Raw genomic sequence first — 12,500 nt, 5'->3', positions numbered from 1 at the left:
ACACTTGGCGATACTGGAGTAAACTGTAGCGTTTGGATAACCAACGTCCATTGCCCAAGCTGCTTTCATCCAAGCGAGACGAGACGTTTCGACTCCAATAACCATATCAGCGATCATAAATGCTACAGCTTGATGTTCCGCTATTGGTTTGTTGAAGGTTTTTCGCTCCATTGCATACTTTGTAGCTTCGTCTACAGCTCTCTGTGCTAGTCCAACAGCCAAAGCTGCCACCTGTGTTGCAATCCAAAATATATATATATATATATATATCAATTCGATGTTAATAAAACACTTTTCTTATTTTTTATATACTTTACCGGTGGACGAGTTCTGTCGAAGGTTTTCATGGCAATTTTAAAGCCAGCTCCTTCTCCTATTAATACATTTTCCTCGGGTACGCGAACATCTTCGAACGTAATCATCCTAGTATCGGAAGCTCGTTGTCCCATATTTATTTCCTTTATAATACAAATTTTTCTTATTAATTATAATTTAACGACGAAAGAAACGCGTTAAAAAAAAAAAACTTACTTTACGGCCTGGAGTTACGCCTTCAAAAGCACGCTCAACGATGAATCCTGTAAAAGCTTCACTGGCTGGAGCTTTTGGATCAGGATTTGTTCTGGCCAATACGAAATACCTAATATAACGATACGTGCAATTAATATCGCATATTATTTCGTGCACATATATATATATATATATATATATATTTTCTTTTCAATTCAGAAGATACCAGTTTGCAACACCGCCATTTGTGATCCACATTTTTGTACCATTAAGAATCCATTCCTTTCCTTTTTTTACAGCTCTAGTTTTTAAACCTGCTACATCGGATCCAGCACCAGGTTCAGTAACGCAGTAAGCCTAGAAACATTACAAATGTAAAAAGATAATAAGATCATAATGTATATTGTCGCTCCTCTTTACTCACAGCTACAAGAGGTTCTTCTACAAGTCTTCCAAGATACTTTTTCTGTTGTTGTTTATTTCCTGCTACGATCACTGGTGTTTGCTATAAAAGAAAAGAAAAAAAATTGCAAACGTTAATAATTATTATTTATATTTAGAACTATTAATTCTTTTAATTATAAACATATGCTTCTATACTCCAAGACCGCTGGTTTCTATTGCAGTTGCTATTCCTGTGCAGCCATATGCAATTTCCTCTGTTGTTAAACAGCCATCAAAAATAGTTTGTTCCAGACCACCTAAACGTGATATCACATATTGAAATTGCAATATATTAGATGACATAAAAAAATTATTTCAATGGCAATGTTTTCGGATAATGCAAAAACTTACCACAATCTTGTGGAATATGATTGGTTAAAAATCCTAAGTTCCAAGCTTTTTTAATAATATCCCATGGATATTCCCCAGTTTTATCATATTTACCAGCAACAGGAATGATCTCCTCTCTGACAAATTTACGTACCATTTCTTGCATTTCTCTTTGCATATCATTTAGCGCTATATATACGAAACAAAATTATATATTAAAGAATAAGATCCTATTTGTAAAAAAGAATATTTCTTCTCGATGCTTTTATAAGAAAATTTTTTTTTTGTAAATTATACAGATAAACTTACCAAAGTTATATCCATTCACATTTTCCGACACTAGAGGTTCAGCTTTAATAGAAAATGTTCTAAATATTTTTGGATATAAAGTAGCATTATTAAATATCTGGAAATTGAAGCAATAATATTTATTAGAATTATAAAAAAAAAAAACTTGTATTTATATATAATCTTTGTTTCTTTTTTCCAATCATCTTCATACAAATGAATCGTTCATTTTATTTTTTAACTAATTTTTTCATTGAAAAATAAAAGACTGATATCTTTTTTAATTAATACACTTTTTCTAATATTTTGTATAAAAGAAACATTAAAACATCAATGTTAAAAGAAAATATATGAAGTACATAAATCATAATGAAAGGCATTAATAAAACTTAACTCACCTTTTTAAACAGCATTTTGATGTTTATATGTATATTTATGATCTGTTAAATATAGTTAACGTTAAAACGCGATGGAATAGCAATGGAAAATTGTGTCATTCGCGACTGCATAAATATGTTGAGCTAAAATACTTTTAGAGGTCAAAGTACAATATGTGACAAATCATTTTATCGTGCAGTTAAATATAAAAGATAAAATATGTTTGTCACTGTAAAAAATGTGTATATCATTTTAACAAGAAACTCTCTACGTTTGATATTTGTATGATTCTAAATAAATACTGTTCTTAATAATGTTCATCAATAAATGGATAGTAATTAGCCTCGTATCAACGAAGTAATATAGTAATATCTAGTAATATCCAAGAATTGGAATGGGAATCAAAGTTCCTATATATAATCTTACAATTTTTGAATATGTAAAGTGAATATAAAAAATAAAAGAGTTCACATTTTTATCACTTCATTTTCGCGTCAGCATATGCATTCCATTTGATTATTGCTTAATGCGTTAATATCTCCGAGAGTCGGTACACGTTTAAGAAAAAATTAAATCAAAGATGGATGAGATGTAAGTAGAAGTTACATCTCTCGAAAGAACAACTCTAGAAAATATATTTCTAGATTCTATCTATGTTAGGAATATGTAAATATTTTCTTATGTTAAACGTTACACATTTCAAACAAGTGATGTAAATTATTGCGATTTAAATAAATTACGATTTAAATAATTCAGCTTTTGTTCCACTTCAGATAATACGAGAGATATGTGTTGTATTCGTCAGTTTTACTCAAGATAAATCATCGATACAAATTGAGTTAAAGATAAAGAATGTAATATTAATGGTAATAACGTTGGAAGAATACATAATTTTTTGTTTTTAATGTAATTGGTGAAAATATTATTAACATATTTTGATTTTTCTAATGTTAACAATTTTGAACGTTCAATTATAATACGATTTAGCGCCATTTTTGAGCGGGTAATTAAAAAAAAGAAAAGAAAAGAAAGTAAGAAAGAAAAAATGTGCGATCGTACAAGTGCTGCTTATTTAAAAATATCATAAAATTAATGACAGATTGTTTCATTATTTATTGTTTAATAATAATAACGTAAACATGTTTTTCATAAATATGGATGAGAAGCGTGTAATGTTTATAAATTAAATTATTTATCAGGATCAAATTGTAAATCAAACGATTGTCACCACGTGACAGAAACAGTACTGATACACTTTTCTAATTATACTTGATTGTCGTTTAATATTTGTTTTAATTATTGTCTACGTTTTTTAAATACTACGTTTCACCCCTGATTACGATACATTAGGGGTTGGTACCCCTGTATAAGCAACTCTTATTTTCTCATTTGTTCTCTACTCTATTGCTCGTGAAATGTGTTTGTGTTGAACAAAATGATTTTATTTTAGAAATAATATCTTTTTGCAACCTAAAGAAAATACAGCTACAGGATGAAACGATCGGTGAGTATCTGTTAGAACTTTCAATACTTTATATTCATAATATTAATTATATATGCATCCCTTATGTTTTAGGCTAGCTGACTAACTGATGCAAGTGTTATTTTTTATTTAGAATCTCTTTCACGATTATAACGATATCGTCATTGCATTGATTAGATAGTTTTGAATTGCAAGCACTATTAAATTATTTTTTGGGGTCATACGTTTGCGACTTTAATTTATATTATATTCTTTACAGTTAACAGAAGAAAATGGAGATACAAAAAGGTCATTTGTTAAACAAGAGTCTGTTGCATTTACATACGACGGAACATATACGAATTATTCCTCGTCTACTACATCGGCATCTACTTCCATCCCTCAGCCTTTACCAGGACAACCGCCGTTACCTCCAATGCCTCCACCCCCTAACGGAGTTCCACCTCCCCCTCATGTTTTTGGACCAGTGCCTTCTCAAGTTACACCTATTCAAACATGGGCACAAGCACCCACGCATTGGCAATGGATAACGCCGCATTCTACGCCTTTACCTCAAAGAGAGATTCAACATATTCAAAGAGAAATCGCGATGAGAGGTAACTATATGAGAAGAGAAAGGTTCGCTCACAACAGAAATAACATGTACGTTCAACGAAATAATTTCCACCGTAAAAATAGAAGACTAGCGCGCTTCGGTCAATCTCAAGGCCAGTTTGACCAAGCTGCATATTTTGGTGCAACGTTAACAAATGGTCTGGGTTTAGAATGGCAAAGAAATAATTATACTACGTCATCGAATGATACTATTATGAATCATATGTCTGTCCCCCTTTCCAATCATCCCATAAGTCCCATAACCCAAGGAATCATAACTGGCAGACACGGAGAAGAAAAAGGGGATCAGGATGTTAAAATTGTGTTGGTATGTCAGTTGACTTTACATTTCTCCATTATATAAATTATATATAAATATCTGTTGTAGGAAGAAGTAGTGGTTAAAAAGAATAAACAAAGAAAGCCTATGTCACAAAGTTATCCCAGTCGACCGTGGAATCGCGAGGATGCTGAAAGAGCTTTAAAAATAGAAACGGAATATAATAAAACTGTTAAAGCTCAGAGTTTGATAATAAAATTTCCAGACCCTGATCTTAACAAGGATATCGTTAGAGAATTTCATCCTGGTATACAGAATATTCATTTTCAAAGTCCAAGTGGCCCTAGATATTGTTTCATTCAAATGGCAGAACACGTTAATATCGACGAAGCTATTAAAGAGTTAGAAAAGATTCCATTTGGTATCGGTAATTTAAAAGTGGAAAGGAAATCTTTGCGAGATGAAGATAATCCAATGCCCGAAGAAATAGATCCTTATACTTTGTATATAGGAAATTTACCTGAATCGGTTAATGTAAACGAAGTAAAAAGCAAGTTTCCAACAGCTGCTAGGGTGGATGTTGGTTATGCGCAGAAAATGAGAAATACACGGTAAATATAGAATATATAAAATATCTCGTAGCAGGTAATTAATTATTTTCTTGATTGTTTCAGATATGCATTTATAAGATATAACAGTGTAGATGAATCGATAGCAGCTTATAAACAAGCGCATGATTTAATGTGGGATACTAGAAGTATTATTGTAAGATTCAGAAGACAACGTGGAAATACATGTCTTCCAGGAGAACCTAAGCCTAATGTAAAGAAAGTTAAAGAAGAACCTAGCAATGCTTCACAAGCGAAAGAACAAAAAGTAAACAATAATGAAAAGAAAACAACACAGCAAAGTAGTAGTAACGGGGAGAATAGATTGCAAGATAATGCTAAGACACAGGGTAAACAAAATAGTCAAACTCAACAGCAAAGTACTGATACACAATCTTCTCAATTACCTGCATCAGTGACGTCTGTTAAAACAGCACAACAACAACCATGGGTATATATTACATTATTCTTTAAGAATATAATTTCTTTTGCAGAAAATTTGATCATCGATTATTTTTCTAGACGTCGCAACCACCGCAAATACCTTCAGCGTCCGAAGCACCACCTCCATGTCCGTCAGAAACAGAAACAGTGCCAGAAACAATAATATTAACAGATATTAAAGAAGAACCGGAGGATTATGAGGAAATGGACATGGCATGCTTACCATCTGACGATGCCGATGACGACGACGACGAGGACGAGGAAGATTTAGATGATGATGACGATGACGACGAGGATGACGACGCTGACGATAACGAGGAAGAGGAAGATGAAGACGAGATCGACGAAAGTTTGATATATTGTAACAAACAGCAACATACAGTAAAAGATACAGAACCATCCGATGTAAGTATACGCAATAATGCTTATACATATATGAACAATTATTTTTTAACTTATTTTTTTATTTTACGTTAGCATCTCGATCAAATGTTTAATGAACTGGAAAATATGGCAAGCGATATTGGGTTTTAATAGTATTAAAGTCACGTTATTTGTGAATGATCTCTGATAAGAAAATGTTACAAAGCCGTCTTTAACATACCGTATGTAAATATCAATAATTATAAAACGTAACAGGTGAGACTGCATTTGTTTAAGTACAACATTAGAGATTAAGTGAATTATATTTGTATAAGTTCTCATAAAGTATAAGTTTTTACCAAGACTCCAATTTTAAGTTCAAATATACCTACATGAAATAATTTCATGTTGCCAAACAAGTACAATTAAATATCTTGCGAACATTTTATTTTATACGAAAGACTTATATATTATCGTTTTAGTTGTTCGAAAGATTGTTATTTTTCTGTAAATATTTTTATTAATAACGAAAGCAATCGTGTCAGATACTTACGCACATGACTAGATCGAAACTGCGCTAGAATTTTCTATCTACAGATAAATATAGAGTCATTTTGTAGAATATAATGAATCATGAAAGATACAATTGTTTGCAAATGCACCTTTTGCATTGTTACGATATAAGGATACAATAGACTAACGATGAATAACGATACCGAGATAATATTTCATTAAAAATAATTTATTTATCAATTACAAGTTACCACTTTATTATGTCATCTTCCATTAGTAAATCTATTTTTGCATATAAAAATAACGGAATAGTACATTGTTTCACTATTTATTCATTTAATACAAAAATCTGTATAATAATTACTGAAAGTGTATATTCTTACCCTGCATGAAAATATAAACTTTAACTTATGAATAACATTACTAAGTATATTATTCTTCTTATAAATAAAACTTTCAAAATCGAATCCAACGTTTCGCACCGTGTCTTGTACCATTTGAAATAGGCGCCATACGAATTTGATGTTTTTTCTCGTTTGAACGTTACATCCGGTACGACGAAGAGCCATCTACTTCCTTTTGAATTAAACAATAGTAAAGCGCGGGTAACGTCTATTGTATTGGCGCGTCTCCGAGCGTTATACTTGTTTCATTTTTTCTGATATTATTTCGCTTTTTAATTGATCGAAGTTGAAAATATTTCATTCTAAACAATATGTTTGAAGCACGTTTAGTACAAAGTGCAATCTTAAAGAAAGTCTTGGACGCTATAAAGGATCTTCTAACCGAAGCAACCTTTGAATGTTCCGATTCTGGGATTCAAGTACAAGCTATGGACAATGCTCACGTATCTTTGGTTTCTCTTAATCTTAGAAGCGACGGTTTCGATAAATACAGATGCGATAGAAATTTGTCTATGGGAATGAGTATTGCTACGTAAGACAAATTTTTATTTTGATAGAATGTCTTGGTTATGTTTATTCCTTTTGGTAAAGTAAAGGTCACTTGTAATGATTGTAATTTAAGAAGATTATATTTTAATTCCGTGTCATTATATTTCTTGTTCCGTTGGATACTAACATCTCTTTCCACCTTTTTAATTACCTCAAATCGTTTCTAGGATGTCGAAGATACTAAGATGCGCTGGTACGGAAGATACTGTAACATTAAGGGCTTGGGATAATCCCGAGATCATTGCTTTTATATTCGAATCACCGAACAAAGAAAAACTTGCGGAATATGAAATGAAACTTATAAATATGGATCAAGAACATCTTGGTATTCCTGTAAGTATAAGGTTTTAAAGTTTTCTTTTCTGTTATTGTCACACACATATAATTTATTTCTCATCGATCGGCCGTTACTGCAAAACGTTACAGGAAACTAATTACTCTTGCGTGGTTAAGATGCCTTCACAAGAATTTGCTCGCATATGCAGAGATTTAAGTCAATTCGGAGAATCAATAACGTTTGCATGTTCTAAAGAAGGTATAAAATTTACAGCATCTGGGGATCATGGAACAGGTTTGTATTTTGTGACTTATTATAACAGTGCGTTCCCGCCATATACAAATTGTATATTATCTCAATATATTCTATTTGTTATGAGGTAATTACCAAATTCACAGTACTATCTTAATATCTGAACTCTGATGATTTATCCGATAGTACATTTGAGTTTTGTCATCTTATATTATAAGAAGAAACGGATAATATATATTGCTTATATTTATTATGATTAGTATCAATGTAGCTATGAAAATTTTTTAGTCAAATTTTATCGGGAAGAAAAATTTTTATATGATTAAAGCTTAAACATGCAATAACTGTACCATGCCGAATATATAATATTTTCTTTTACTTTTTTCTTTTTTGAATTGTTTTAGCTAATGTTAAACTCGCACAAACTGCAGAGGCAGATAAAGAAGAAGAAGCAGTAATCGTTAACATGCAAGAGCCGGTTAAGTTAACATTTTCTTGTCGTTATTTGAATTGTTTCATAAAGGCAAGTCCTCTGTGTACACAAGTACAACTTTCGATGTCTAGTGACGTTCCGTTGGTATGCGAGTATAAGATTGGAGAGATTGGTCACATTAGGTATTACCTGGCACCCAAGATCGACGATGACGATGATAATTAGGAAAAAGTGTCTATTATATTTGTACATGCTGTAATTATCACAATGGTAATATTTTCGTACGTTTGATATTCGTTTTTCGATTCTGACATGGTACCTATCGTCATTGTATTTATTTCACTGCAAAAAGTGATGTTATTTCGATATTTTACTTAATGCAAAGTTATGATAATATACACATATTTTGATAATAAAAAAGTGAAATGTATCCTATATAATATTGAGGTACAATCAAGGCAAAGTTAAAAATACTTTGAAGATAGTATATTATTTAAATTTTACATTTAAAAGTCATTTGGCTTGTCACAGTGTTAGCGCAATGTTGAATTGACACTAAAGTTCATAGTAGAGTGACACGATCATGATTAACAAGATAAAATGGTGTCATTCTTCAGGTTCATATCATTACTGTTTTGTAAACTGTGACCACTTTTGATAATGTCGCACTTGTATATGTAAGAAGAACTCAATATATTTCCAAAATTTTTGATAAATTTTGAATTATGCGTTATTCTTACATCCTAATCTAATCAAAATTTAAAGTTTCACTTATTTCCTAATGTCTTACATCTTATACCTTTCGTGTATAAGCTACTTTAATATAAAAATACATAATCAGCTTTACGAGCTGTGGGAATAAGAGGGCTACCATGGATGGAATAGCCTAGAAGTATACAATTAAATCTTACACAATTTGGATCTCGTATAATTACTAAGTAAATAAATATTAATCGTTAAACGTTGATTTATATTATGAATTATTTTACACGCAAGTATTCTCTCTCTCTCTCTCTCTCTCTCTCTCTCTCTCTCTTTCTCTCTCTCTTTCGCTCTTTTTCTCGTTCTCTCTCTCTCTCTCTCTCTCTCTCTCTCTCTCTCTCTCTCGCTCTCTCTCGCGCGCGCGCGAAGACCTCTATATGTGATAAAATCGTTCGTCTCGTCTCTTATTCATGCACCCTTAAACAAAGTTTCTAATCCAACTAATTAGATTTCCGGTGTACGTGAAAAGAGTCGAAGTAGCAATAAAAGAAGATACTTTGGCAATATTAATCAGCCTCTTTGGTTCTAAAGCCCTCATATTGCTTCTTCGTTACAAAAAAATTGTTCGAAATTTAATTCTTTTGATCCTCAACATTTTGAATATGCGAGATCACAAAGTATTCATTAGGATAAAGACAGAAATGTCCTGCTAAATCGATAATCGTCGAATGTTATTGATTGCGAGAATTATTTTCAATAGTTATTATTTTCGAGATACCTTCTTCCGAGGAAGATGTCTTTTCGCACAGATCCAAACGATTATTGTTTCATCGATCAAGCCGATCTCTTTCTTTACTCACATAATTACGACGTTTGTCCCTTAGTGTTTGCGTCGACGTAACAATAAATACGTAAACGATACCATACGATTTACGCGCTTTACCGAGCTTAAAATAAAAAGACGTGTTTTCTTTTCTTTTCTTTTCTTTCTTTTCTTTCTTTCTTTCTTTCTTTCTTTCTCTGTGTTTTTTCTTTCTTCTTTTGTTACTTCAAAGAAACGAGAAAGAATTTAGCCATTCTTGTTACCGTTACTCCCATACAAGCTTGGATGTACAAATTTGTCATGAAGCGTCCTTAAATGCCTCAGCAAATTGCTTTTTACGTTAAAGCCTTTTTTACAATAGGAACAAAGAAAAGGCCTCTCTCCCGTATGCGTTCTTTGATGTATTACCATCGATGCGTGACTCGGGAATACTTTCTGACAAATATTGCATAATTTTTGATGACTGTGTACCCTTTTTGGTTTAGGAGGTGCCGAGTTGTTCATCAAGGCCAATTGCTCCTCCGTGTGTTCCGTCTGTATGTGACGTACCCATTCCTGAGGCGTTGGATACATATTCCCGCAGAGATCGCACTTTAAAGGTGGAAAGTCTTTACTGTCGTCGTCGACGTCACCCTATGAAAAAGAATACCACCTGCATTTGCATGTCTTAATCGTATCAAGTATAAGTTCGCGATAACGCGGAACGTTTGCCTTATATCTCTTTACCTTCCTCTTCTTTCTTCTGTTCTCGGTCATGTCGGCATGCGTAAATTCTATGTGCCTCACCCAATCCGACGGCCTGTTAAAAGTTTGACTGCACATGTCGCACGTCAACGGAGTATACTCTTCCTCTTCCAAATCACCGTCCTCGTCGGCACTGTGTACGATCTCCTAGAAAGGTAACCACGAACGTGATAACAATAAAATCATTCATTCGTGCGTTATCAGTTTCGTAAACGATCGAGCAACGATAGTTTGATATTACGTACTGGTTTGATATCGATCTCATGGTCTATCGTCAGGGATTCGGATGGATCGATACTTTCCTCCCAATCGATCGGCTCGTCCTTCACTAACAGTTCTAAATTTAATTCTGCCTATGTGGGAAAAAAGGGAAACGTTTGACGAGTCTCTTCGATGTCTAAGAAGTAGCGAGGAGGTATAAGAAAAATGGTAAAAGTTGGAAAGTGTCTTACATTTTCGCCACCTTCGCTTCTCGACTTGTTAGACTCGACGTCGCTGCTAACGCTCTTTCTCGTTTTCCTATTAGTCTCGAGATTTTCCTTGTTCTTGTTCTGTTCGTTATTCTTGTTCTCCTCCAAGATCTTTTTAGTTTCAGATTCACTAGACTTTTCCTCGATCTTCTCCGCATTCTTCCTTTCGATCGGCTTTTGGGCTTGAACGATATTCTGCGTTGTCGCTGGTTGCTGCACGTTTTCGATGATCTTCTCGGTAGTCGGCTGAACCAGCTTTATCTTCTGAATCTGTCCAGTCAACGGTGGTTGTTCCTTTTTATCACGTTCGACCTTTTGATTGTTGGACTGTATGTTCTCCTTTTTACTGCCCGTGTTCGATCTCCATAATCCACGTACTCTCAATATATCTCCAGCCTTTAAAACTCCTTCCAATTGATCGTTCGTTACAGTCGCCTCTCCACTGTACATGTACTGTATAAGAATCTTCAGCGTGCGGTAACCGATCTCCGTTGGCAATACCTGAAAAATCGAACACACGTGAACACGAGCGACGAGGACGGCCTTCGTACCACGAGATCTCGTACGATCCCGTTTAAGCTCTGCGAGTGGGATCGATAAAATCTCATCGAGGTGAAATGTGCTTAAGTCACGCCTAAGATCGCTTGCTTTTGAAACGACCACGGATTACGTTGCATCCGATCCCGTTTCAACACGAACGGAGAGCTATGTCGGGTAATTTTTGAAAGAGATTTCGATTTGGAAAGTACAAGCACGCTCCATTGCGATTCGTAGATCCTATATTCGAGCTCCATCGTCGCACGAACGAATTCGATATGAAAGCGAGAATATATTTCAAAGAAGATCGAACTGCGCTGCTCGTCGATACAATCGTCGCAACAGCGTTTGCAACTTACCACGATCGTCGGGGCATTCGAGTTGGCCCCGAAATGACAGGTTTGAAAGATGTGACTTAGGTACGAGGAGCAGGCTGCAAGGACAAACCGATGTGCCGCCACGTGCCGGCCGCAGGACGTTGCCAGAAGAACATCCGCGAAGGATTCCGAATGGAGGAGCGTCGCGACGGAGCTGTGAAGATGAGCCCCGTAGCTGTGCCATTTCAGTTGATAATTCTCCGAAGCAGCGATGGCCATCTTTCCTGTAGCATGCAAAAGACAGAAGAAAGAAAGATAAGCGAGGTTTCCTCGGGCTTTAATTTCTCCGATGGTTTCCTTGGTAAAAATTGACGCCTGTTGCACGTTGCACGCACTATTCGAAAACGTTTTTGAGAAAGGAGATCCAGCACTCGATTTTTCTCTCCGCAAAAATAGTCGATAACCGTTCCGACTCGACGCGTGTCACGCACAAAAAGACGCCCTCGTGGTCTCACGATCCATCCACCCTCTAACGTCGATCCTCGCGGCTGATATATCGATCGCGCGACGCGCTTTGTCCAACGTCAATCGCTATCGAAAGATAAATGAGAGAATGTGCCGCGCGACGCTAAACGATCGACGACGTCATCGTTTGAAGAAAACCGCGCGTCGTCAAAGGAGAAACAATAAAATCCTCCCTCCCTTTCTTCTTATCCGCCTTTTATAAGAGATATAAAGGCGAGAGAACGAATGTTTT

The 12,500-nt window shown here is 34.6% G+C and overlaps 4 protein-coding genes across 7 annotated transcripts in view; 2 read left to right on the top strand and 2 right to left on the bottom strand.

Annotated features, from left to right (window-relative positions):
- Nucleotides 1-2,299, bottom strand: part of LOC122633493 (probable medium-chain specific acyl-CoA dehydrogenase, mitochondrial) — a 2,865-nt gene extending 566 nt beyond the window's left edge. The window contains exons 1-9 of the mRNA XM_043821438.1: nt 1,971-2,299; nt 1,594-1,690; nt 1,306-1,473; nt 1,111-1,211; nt 935-1,015; nt 737-867; nt 532-640; nt 318-458; nt 1-231 (exon numbers count right to left, since the gene is read on the bottom strand). The exon at nt 1-231 is cut by the window's left edge and continues 45 nt beyond it. Coding sequence (XP_043677373.1) covers nt 1-231; nt 318-458; nt 532-640; nt 737-867; nt 935-1,015; nt 1,111-1,211; nt 1,306-1,473; nt 1,594-1,690; nt 1,971-1,985 — 1,074 coding nt within the window. The 5' untranslated portion in view covers nt 1,986-2,299. The remainder of the gene's footprint in view (nt 232-317; nt 459-531; nt 641-736; nt 868-934; nt 1,016-1,110; nt 1,212-1,305; nt 1,474-1,593; nt 1,691-1,970) is intronic.
- Nucleotides 2,300-3,133: 834 nt separating this feature from the next.
- On the top strand, nt 3,134-6,653 carry LOC122633485 (protein painting of fourth). 2 transcript variants are annotated; one of them, XM_043821422.1, is made up of 6 exons: nt 3,134-3,454; nt 3,693-4,355; nt 4,416-4,918; nt 4,982-5,366; nt 5,438-5,764; nt 5,837-6,653. In XM_043821422.1, the coding sequence occupies exons 1-6, from the start codon at nt 3,443-3,445 to the stop codon at nt 5,891-5,893; spliced, it is 1,947 nt and encodes a 648-aa protein (XP_043677357.1). In that variant the 5' UTR covers nt 3,134-3,442; the 3' UTR covers nt 5,894-6,653. The 2 variants fall into 2 exon arrangements, with proteins under 2 accessions (XP_043677357.1, XP_043677358.1); XM_043821423.1 differs by lacking the exon at nt 3,134-3,454 and having other exon boundaries at nt 3,795-4,029; nt 4,112-4,355.
- Nucleotides 6,654-6,847: 194 nt separating this feature from the next.
- LOC122633499 (proliferating cell nuclear antigen) lies at nt 6,848-9,115 on the top strand. Its single transcript, XM_043821453.1, has 4 exons — nt 6,848-7,171; nt 7,356-7,521; nt 7,615-7,759; nt 8,122-9,115. Exons 1-4 carry the CDS (start codon nt 6,951-6,953, stop codon nt 8,373-8,375), a joined length of 786 nt encoding a protein of 261 aa, XP_043677388.1. The 5' UTR covers nt 6,848-6,950; the 3' UTR covers nt 8,376-9,115.
- Nucleotides 9,116-9,699: 584 nt separating this feature from the next.
- The window catches only part of LOC122633491 (zinc finger protein 615), a 5,699-nt gene continuing 2,898 nt past the window's right edge, over nt 9,700-12,500 (bottom strand). For all 3 annotated transcript variants that reach the window (XM_043821434.1, XM_043821433.1, XM_043821435.1), the window contains exons 2-6: nt 11,786-12,027; nt 10,872-11,390; nt 10,665-10,772; nt 10,402-10,566; nt 9,700-10,308 (exon numbers count right to left, since the gene is read on the bottom strand). In XM_043821434.1, coding sequence (XP_043677369.1) covers nt 9,922-10,308; nt 10,402-10,566; nt 10,665-10,772; nt 10,872-11,390; nt 11,786-12,022 — 1,416 coding nt within the window. In that variant the 5' untranslated portion in view covers nt 12,023-12,027 and the 3' untranslated portion in view covers nt 9,700-9,921. The remainder of the gene's footprint in view (nt 10,309-10,401; nt 10,567-10,664; nt 10,773-10,871; nt 11,391-11,785; nt 12,028-12,500) is intronic.

This window comes from Vespula pensylvanica, chromosome 12, assembly GCF_014466175.1.
Source record: "Vespula pensylvanica isolate Volc-1 chromosome 12, ASM1446617v1, whole genome shotgun sequence".
Taxonomy (NCBI): Eukaryota; Metazoa; Arthropoda; class Insecta; order Hymenoptera; family Vespidae; genus Vespula; species Vespula pensylvanica.
This window is presented reverse-complemented; position numbering and strand designations above follow the sequence as displayed.